This window comes from Acomys russatus, chromosome 19, assembly GCF_903995435.1.
Source record: "Acomys russatus chromosome 19, mAcoRus1.1, whole genome shotgun sequence".
Classification (NCBI taxonomy): Eukaryota; Metazoa; Chordata; class Mammalia; order Rodentia; family Muridae; genus Acomys; species Acomys russatus.
The window spans coordinates 18,108,410-18,118,247 of NC_067155.1; the positions used below are offsets into that span (position 1 = coordinate 18,108,410).

A 9,838-nucleotide genomic window follows, 5' to 3' on the forward strand; every position below is an offset into this window, starting at 1 on the left:
CCTCGGCCGACCTAACTTACCGGCTTGGCCCGCGGTCGCTCGCGGCCTTAGCCGCCGGGCCCAGAACTCCGCGCCCGCGCAACCCGCCTTCAGCTGTCCCGCGCCGCCGCCGCGGCTACTGCCGCCGCCATGTTGAATCCCCAACGAACATCCGGGGCCTCCCCTTACTCCTCGCCGCCCACCAGTCCCCATAGCAACGGAGATGACCGGGCGGTGGGCGTGGCCTTGTTAGACGGGGGCGGGGCTCCTGGGGGGGGGGAAAATCCCTGCATTCCCGCTGATTGGTGCGGATTGTCCAATCGGAGACCTCCGGGAGGAGGATGCCGAGAGGAGATTGGGAAATTTGGAAAAGGGGCGGGGCTGGGGGGAGGGCGGACTCTGACTCCCCCGCCCGCTCGGGGGCTCTTAAAGGGGAAGTGAAGCTTCGGCGTTCGTGCCACGGATTCCCACGGGTTCCCTGGGAAGTGAGACGGTGCGGGTACCATAACGTAAACGCCAGAAACAGCTCTTAAGCGCTTACTCATGCCTCTGTTGGCACGCGGCTAGTTCTGGTATAAACTGGGCACCACAGCCCTGTTGGCTTTAAATTCTCATTTTTACAGGTAAGGCCAAGAGCATGCTAGTTGGTTTGTGGATTCTGGAAGCAGGTTACAAGTTTTGAGTGAAGCACTGTCCTTACCTGGAAATCTGACACTACTTTAATCTTTAAAAAAAAAAAATTTTTTTTTTTCCAAATCAGTCATGGGAGTGTGAGATGTCTCGGTGGGTTAAAAGGCACTAGCTGCCAACACTGAGTTTCGATCTCTTGGACCCGCAAGTTGGAAAGAGAAAACTGTCTCCCACAACGTGATCTCTGATCCCCACAGGAAAGACGTGGACATTAAATAAATAAATAAATAAAATGTAGTTACTTTTTTAAAAAAGTTAATCAAAATGGAAAACAAAACTCATAAACGAAAACACCTTAGCCTCTATGGTTTTACTAGGTCTTACTGAAAAAAATAAAAATGTTTTCTCATCTTCAGGTTTTTAAGGGTTTTGTTTGTTTATTTGGCTGGCGGTCGTCCAACAGGAGAGCAGTGCTAGGTAAGTCCCCAGCCCTAGGGAATTCTATGCAGAGCGCCCCCTTCCCGCCCCCCACCGCACCCCCAAGTGTTTTACCGCTGAGCCCCTTGGGAGCCTGAGATTACAAGCTTGCCCCAAACCGGCCTGGCTTTCCCTGGTTCTTTTCACTCCCTTTTTCTTCTGTCTGGAAGATTCTCTTGTGTAAGGCATCCTCCTGACTCCCTCCCTGTGTTCCCTCAGGTTTTCCTCAAACATTACCTTCCCTGAGAGCCGAAGCCTCCCCTCTCACCTCCTGCTGCCAAACCTTTCCGTCACCTTCGGCTTCTTTTCCTTCGCTGGCTCTGGCTTTCTGTTCGGCGCTGCCTGGTTTGGGTTTCACGAGGCAGGCTCTCACTATGCAGCCCAGGCTGACCTTGAACTCTGGCTTTTGCCCCGGGCTGTGCCCCCAGGGCCATGATATTATCAGTATGTCAGTGCTCGGTAAGTGTTTGTGGTCCGGTGCCTGTCCTCTGCACGCACACGCTGCCAGGCACAGAGCAGGCGTTCTGTCAGTGTCTGCGGAAACCATGGTGGAAGAAGGGTTGCTGCTCAGGTGTTCTGTTACCCTGGTTCTCTCTCTCTCTCTCTCCCTTGCTCCCTCCATCTTATTTCCGGCTGGACCCAAGGCTTCCAATGCATTAACCGAGTGTTTTACCACTGGGATGACGGTCTTATGTCAGGCGTATGTCACTATGTCTGGAAGAATACACCGAATAGTATACTAAAACAAAACAAAACAAAAAACAAAAAACGGGCTGGAGAGATGGCTCAGTGGTTAAGAGCGCTGCCTGCTCTTCCAAAGGTCCTGAGTTTAATTCCCAGGAACCACATGGTGGCTCACAACCATCTATAATGTGATCTGATGCCCTCTTCTGGCCTGTAGGTGTACATGCAGGCAGAGCACTGTATACATAATAATAAATAGCCAGGCGGTGGTGGCGCACGCCTTTAATCCCAGCACTCGGGAGGCAGAGGCAGGTGGATCGCTGTGAGTTCGAGGCCAGCCTGGTCTACAAAGCGAGTCCAGGACAGCCAAGGCTAACACAGAGAGACCCTGTCTCGAAAAACCAAAAATAAATAAATAAATAATAAATTAATTAATCTAAAAAAGAAAAATAAAAGATTTATGAAGGGGAGTGGAAGGAGGAGGAACACCAGTTGACATGTAATATGAAGAATAAATAAGTTGAAAATAAATATTTATTCCCCAACCACTCGTGTGTGTGTGTGTGTGTGTGTGTGTGTGTGTGTGTGTTGCCGTGTGCATGCAATGCCCTCAGAGAAGAGGGCCTCTGAAAGAGCAGCAAGTGCTCTTAAGCATTGGGCCATTTCTCCAGAAAATACATTTAAAAACCAAACTATATACACCATCAGTGACTCTCGTCGCCACTAAATATCCTTCAAGAAGACTGCCTAAGTTAGGGCTGCCTAAGAAGCCATCCTACCAACGGGCACTAAGCCCTTAGCCACATTTACTTGTTGAGTTTCTGTGCTGTGGTGAATATTTCCCTCTTAGAAATTATCACCCTCGAGGCGGGCGGGATGGTGCACGCCTTCAATCCCAGCGCTTGGGAGGCAGAGGCAGGAGGATCGCTGTGAGTTCGAGGCCAGCCTGGTCTACAGAGCGAGTCCAGGACAGCCAGGGCTACACAGAGAAACCCTGTCTCGAAAAAACAAAACAAAACAAAAAAAAGAAATTATCACCCTCAAATAATAGTGATGATAATGATAATAGTCTGAACAGCTGTTTGTGCTCATCTCTGATTCCTTCCTTTGGATAAGTTGCCACAGACTGACAGGCCAAAGGGAATGCGTTGTATATTTGCATTTTCCTGTTAATGCTGTGTGCGGGGTGGGGTGCTAGGGATTGATTCCAGGCCTGTGAGAAATCTTGATTGGTTTTATATCAGCGAGCTACACACACACACACCCCAGCTCCTGAAGAACTTTTTGCGTGGTTGATTTTGTTTGCTTGTTTTGTTTTAAGACAAAGTCTCATGTAGGCCAGGCTGGCCTAGAACTCACGACGTAGCCGAGGGTGACCTCGAACTGCTGATCCGTCTGCTCCAACCTCCCCAGTGTTGGGAACACAAGTGTGGCCACTGCGGCGACCACCCTGTAGGCGCTGAAGCTCTCGTCCCAACAGTCTACATAATTCTAACTTTTTTAATGTTGTCGTTTCTTTCTAGTGTTTGGTTTTTGTTTTGTCGGTTGGTTGGTTGGCTTTTGTTTTGTTTTGTTTTGTTTTGTTTCCGGGACAGGGTCTCTCTGTGTAGCCTTGGCTGTCCTGGACTCGCTCTGTAGACCAGGCTGGCCTCGAACTCACAGCGATCCTCCTGCCTCTGCCTCCCAAGTGCTGGGATTAAAGGCGTGCCCCGTGCCTCGCTATTCCAGACATTTCTATGCACTGGGAGCTTTGCGCTAAATTGGGATTATTGGTTCCTGGTTCACTCTGGAGAAGGAGGTGGGGGGGAGGGGGGGGTTTAGTCGCTCAGTCACTCACCTGCTGCCCTCTGCTGCCCCCACACGGTCGGGGGGGACACGTTACAAGATCGTACAACATTTAAACAACAACCACAAAAGCAAACAAGCAAAAAAATCCTACAACGTCTCACACTTCAGCCTGCACGCAAAGTATCCTCTCCGGTGTTTAAACGGTCTTGCGGTTGTTTTCCTCCTTCCTTACGTTTGTTTGTTTGTTTGACCTGCGCACGAGTGCGGAGCGAAGAGCTCGCTCTCCCCTTTCCACGGTGTGGAATTCAGGCCACCCGGCTTCAGCGGCAAGGACCTTAACCCGCTGAACTATCGCCCCAACCCTTTTAGCGGATAAAAAAACAAACAAACAAACAACAGCAACAACAAAAAAAACCCAAAAAACCGAGGCTCAACACTGACAGAGCGAGCTGTGCGGCGGGCCATGAAACACACGCTCCGCCCGTCGTGTCCCCCACCTCCCGCCCCTTTAAATTTTGCAGCAGGGCTCTCCCAGGAAGATGTAAAAATTAACATCTGTCTCCACGCAGGGATGGTGCGAGCCAACAGCCAATGGGATGGCTCGCGCAGTTTATTAGGGTTTATTTAGGAGGCGGTGGAGAGTTACAAATGACTGCACCCTCTTCTCTTCTCCACCTCCCGCAACCCTCCCGCAAAATCCGGTTTTATTTAGTGCCCAAATCCTACAAACCAGGGCTTAGATCGCCACCTAGTGTTAGAACAGCAAACTTCAGGCCCGGGTAACAGACATCTAGACTCTTGGAAAGTCTTGACCATTTCTTGGTCCTTTTTTTTTTTTTTTTTTTTGGTTTTTCGAGACAGGGTTTCTCTGTGTAGCCTTGGCCATCCTGGACTCACTTTGTAGACCAGGCTGGCCTCGAACTCACAGCGATCCGCCTGCCTCTGCCTCCCGAGTGCTGGGATTAAAGGCGTGCGCCTCTTGGTCCTTTTTTAAGAGGAATGTTGCTGGTGCCTGCAAACGCTGTTTGAGCCTGAGAAGGGCGGCCTGCCTTGTCGCAGTCTGACACGGAGAACTGCTAAATGGTGGCTTGACCACAGCTATTCTAGCTAAGATTTGGAGGGCTGGTATCACGGAAGTCCTCACAAGAACCCGTATCTCCATTCAAAAAAAATTTAAGGCACAGTGACAGGTAAGTCACTTCCCGCAAACCACACGGGCAGTCTGACTTCAGGACCTGGACTTCTGACTACTTTTTTTTTCCTCGCAGAGAAAGGTAACATGAACAACATTTAAAAACATAAAATAAAGCCGGGTGTGGTGGCGCACTCCTTAAATCCCAGCACTCGGGAGGCAGAGGCAGGCGGATCGCTGTGAGTTTGAGGCCAGCCTGGTCTACAAAGCGAGTCTAGGACAGCCAAGGCTACACAGAGAAACCCTGTCTTGAAAAACAAAACAAAACAAAAGATAATAATAATATTAATAATAAAATAAAAAATAAAAATAAAATGATGAGGGCTAGAAAGTTCTGTGCCATAAAACACTCCCACGTGGCCATTAAAAGAATATGTAGGGATGAAGATACAACTTATCTGGAGGGCAACTGCCTGAACTCTCCCAGTGAGGGGCTGGGGTGTGGCTCAGTGGTAGAGCCCCTGCCTAGACTCCCCCAGTGAGGGGCTGGGGCGTGGCTCAGTGGTAGAGCCCCTGCCTAGAATCCCCCAGGGAGGGGCTGGGGTGTGGCTCAGTGGTAGAGCCCCTGCCTAGAATCCCCCAAGGAGGGGCTGGGGTGTGGCTCAGTGGTAGAGCCCCTGCCTAGAATCCCCCAGTGAGGGGCTGGGGTGTGGCTCAGTGGTAGAGCCCCTGCCTAGACTCCCCCAGTGAGGGGCTGGGGTGTGGCTCAGTGGTAGAGCCCCTGCCTAGAATCCCCCAGTGAGAGGCTGGGGGCGTGGCTCAATGGTAGAGCCCCTGCCTAGAATCCCCCAGTGAGAGGCTGGGGGCGTGGCTCAGTGGTAGAGCCCCTGCCTAGAGTCCCCCAGTGAGGGGCTGGGGTGTGGCTCAGTGGTAGAGCCCCTGCCTAGAATCCCCCAGTGAGGGGCTGTGGGTGTGGCTCAGTGATAGAGCCCCTGCCTAGAATCCCCCAGTGAGGGGCTGGGGTGTGGCTCAGTGGTAGAGCCCCTGCCTAGAGTCCCCCAGTGAGGGGCTGGGGTGTGGCTCAGTGATAGAGCCCCTGCCTAGAATCCCCCAGTGAGGGGGGCTGACCTCTGGAAATGGAGGGGTTGGAAGAAGGCATTTTTCAAAAGACCAATAGTGCACAGCTCCACTCACAGTATTGTAAGAGAGCAACTGCCTTTAATCCCAGCACTCGGGAGGCAGAGGCAGGAGGATCGCTGTGAGTTCGAGGCCAGCCTGGTCTACAGAGCTAGTCCAGGACAGCCAGGGCTACACAGAGAAACGCTGTCTCAAAAAACCACACACACACACACACACACACACACACACACACACACACAAGAAGAAGAAGGAGAAGAAGAAGAAAAGAAAGGAAGGAAGAAAAGAAAAAGAAAAAGACAGGCAACTCTAACCCATAGTGACAAAATTAGATCAGTTGATGCCAGAGGCTGACAGGGCTGGGTGGGGGAAGAGGAGTGTTTGCTGCCAGGAAATCTGGGTGATAGAAATGTTCCCTCTCAATTAGGGACATGGACCACCTGCTATGATCCCAGCACCCAGGAAGTACAGGCAGGGGGCTCAGAAGTTCAAATCCACCCTCAGCTACATAGTGAATCTGAGGTTAGCCTGTGCTACATGAGAAGCGAAAACACTAACCTCGCTGTAGACAGCCCCCGCATAGAATACAGCGATCCTCCTGCCTCCACCTCGTGAGCGCACTGGGATTCCAGTCACGAGTCACCACACCCTGTTTCTTTCTTCTTTGTCCCTCCCCCCTGTTTAATATTCATTTATCGTTAGGATGGGAATCGCCCCTCCATCCATTCACGCCAGTCGGTCAAGTTGCCGTGCTGGTTATCAGACCGACCCTTGGGGTGTGATGGGCAGGTGATCCAGTCCCAGCGACCATGGTGTCCCCTCATCTCACTATGCCACAGCCTCACAGGAAAGAAAGGCCGAGAGAGGAGAGGGGTTGTGACCTCTAGACTGTCAGACACGGATCTATAATGGATGATGTTCTGTCAGCTGCAGCTTAGTGATTGATTGATTTATTTTGGTTTTTCAAGACAGGGTCTCTCTGTGTAGCCTTGGCTGTCCTGGGCTCGCTTTGTAGACCAGGCTGGCCTCGAACTCACAGCGATCCGCCTGCCTCTGCCTCCCGAGTGCAGGGATTAAAGGCGTGCACCACCACCACCCGGCTACCAGCTTAGTGATTTTTTAAAAATTTACTTATTATTAGGTATACAGATCTCTACCTGCACATACACCTGCATGCCAGAAGAGGACCATGTGGGTGCTGGGAATTGAACTCAGGACCTCTGGAAGAGCAGGCAATGAGTGCTCTTAACCGCTGAACCGTCTCTCCAGCCCCCAGCTTAGTGATTTTTGAGGGGAGGTAAGAGTGGCCTGCTCGCAGCTGGAGAGGCGGCTTGGTGGTTGCGAGCGAGTGCACACTGCTCCAGTTTGTCTCCCAGCACTGAAGTCCAGCGTCTCACAGCGACCTGTAACTCCTGCTCCGGGGAAGCTTCTGGCACCTGCGCACGCACTCTGCATTCAGTCACACGGACAAACACACATAAAAACAAATAAAATGCAGTGGGGATGGGGGGGCGGAGAGGGGTGAGGAAGAGGCCAGCCTGGTCTACAAAGTGAGTCTAGGACAGCCAAGGCTACGCAGAGAGAAACCCTGTTTTGTTTTTGAGACAGGGTCTCTCTGTGTAGCCCTGGCTGTCCTGGGCTCACTTTGTAGACCAGGCTGGCCTCGAACTCACAGCGATCCGCCTGCCTCTGCCTCCTGAGTGCTGGGATTAAAGACGTGTGCTAGCACCCCAGCTTAATGAACATCTTGACAAAGAAATTAGGTACACACAAAAATAGGAGAAAATCCTATTCACCATAGCCTTAAGAAAGGGGGAAAAATACCCAGAAATAAATGTGTGAAAAGTACTTACAAAGCAAACTTTAAAGACACTAAAGAAAGAAAATAAAGAGACCAGGACTGGAAAGACTTCTGTGCTCATGTATTGACATAGCTGATACTGGGGAAATGGCCATATAAAAAAAGTAATCTCCAGAATCAATGCAACCCCCATAAAAGTTCCCATGACATTCTTCACAGAGGTAAAGAAAAAAGTAATGATAATCTAGAACTGAAGAGATGGCTCAGTGGTTAAGAGCACTGGCTGCTCTTCCACAGGACCTGGGTTCGATTCCCAGCACCCACTTGGCAGCTCACAATGGTCTGTAATCCCAGTTCCAGGGGATTTGTATGTATGTAGCGCACACATACACACTTTTAAAATTTTTTTTATTTTTTGGTTTTTCGAGACAGGGTCTCTCTGTGTAGCCTTGGCTGTCCCGGACTCACTCTGTAGACCAGGTTGGCCTCGAATTCACAGCGATCCTCCTGCCTCTGCCTCCCAAGTGCTGGGATTAAAGGTGTGCGCCACCACCGCCCAGCCACACATACACACTTATGCACAGAAAAGAAAAGCAAATCTCTTTAAAGAGGCTCCCAAACCACCAGACAATGAACCAACAACATCAACAAAAACAAACAAACAAACAACAACAACAAAAAACCCAAATGGACTATCACATGAGATTTTAATCATAGAAGAGAGCTGGGTGTGGGAAACCTTTTTATCTTTCCAGTTTTTTCTCCGTGTTATCATTCCCCAAGATAAAGATTATTTTTACAAGTGGCAAGAAAGCATAATAGAGATGACAGCGAGGCCATGTTCATTTCAGCGGGCAGGGAAAAACAGGTCACAAACTCTCCGGGGACTTGTGGTAACATTTTCTGTGCTCAGCAATTCCTTCCAAAAACCTCAGAGTCTCCCCACGCAGGGCACATGGCTGATGTGGCGGTGGCCGTACATGTGCAGGTCTCCCTCTCCGCGGGCTGTGGCTCCTGTAGCTGGAGCAGAGACTTCGATGTTCTGGACAAGGCTCTCGCGTGATGTCCAGGGCTGAGCAAGGAGGTGTCCTCTCCTGTTCCTGTCTTCAGACACTCAACGGTGTCCACTGGGTGCCTGACGAAAGGCTGGTGACCTGGGCTAAGGACGCAACAGAATCCAGGGGATCCTTGTGGCCCTAGAGTTCAAGTTTTGTTTTGGTTTTTCAAGACAGGGTTTCTCTGTGTAGCCTTGGCTGTCCTGGACTCACTTTGTAGACCAAGCTGGCCTCGAACTCACGGCGATCCGCCTGCCTCTGCCTCCCGAGTGCTGGGATTAAAGGCGTGCGCCGCCACCACCGTCTGACTGGAGTTCAAGTTTTAAAGCCGACAAAGAACAGATTTAAAAAAAAAAAGTGTCTACGTGGTAAGTGTGTCCTGAGATGGGTATGGTGGCGTGGTACGTGGCCTGTTATCCCAGCTTAATTGGGGCCATCTTGGGCTACAATAATGAGACCCTGTATCAGCAGAGTGAAATAATATAAAAAATAAATAAATAAAAAGGCAGCTAAGGGGCCTGGAGAGACGGCTCAATAGTTAAGAGCACTGGCTGCTCTTGCAGTGGGCTCAGGTTTGGTTTTTAGCACTCACACGGTGGCTCACATCAGGGGCGTGGGCACCAGTTATGTACACAGTGGCCAGACATACATGTAAGAAAAACACTCATACACATAAAAGAAAAATAAATATATATATTTTTTGTTTTGTTTTGTTTTTTTGAGACAGGGTTTCCCTGTGTAGCCTTGGCTGTCCTAGACTCGCTTTGTAGTCCAGGCTGGCCTTGAACTCCGCCTCCGCGCCCAGCATGACTAAAATCTTAACAACATGAAGGGCAGGCAGGAGTAATGGCATCTGCCTGTAATGCCCGTTTGGGTCGGGGGGAGGGGGGGCTGGAGCCAGATCATTAGATCAAGGCCAGCCTATGGGGAGGGTCGGACATGTTTCGCTTCTCATGACAAAAAAAAAAAAAAAAGGAAATTGGAGTGTTTGTGTTTGTCAGTGACTGGATATGGGGGAGGAAATAGGATTCGGAGTTGAGAGGAAGAAAAGGAAGCAAGGCAGGAGAAAAGGAGGGAGGGGAGGAGTGACGCAGGCAGAGAGAAGGGGGGAAGGGGGGGAGGAAGGGGGAGGAGGGGAGCGTAGGGTAATGCGGT

At 50.6% G+C, this 9,838-nt stretch overlaps 1 protein-coding gene across 1 annotated transcript in view; it reads right to left on the reverse strand.

Annotated features, from left to right (window-relative positions):
• Positions 1-1,527: 1,527 nt before the first annotated feature.
• The window catches only part of Acp7 (acid phosphatase 7, tartrate resistant (putative)), a 27,938-nt gene continuing 19,627 nt past the window's right edge, over positions 1,528-9,838 (reverse strand). The window contains exon 12 of the mRNA XM_051162045.1: positions 1,528-1,620. Within this exon, the coding sequence (XP_051018002.1) occupies positions 1,528-1,620 (93 nt within the window). The remainder of the gene's footprint in view (positions 1,621-9,838) is intronic.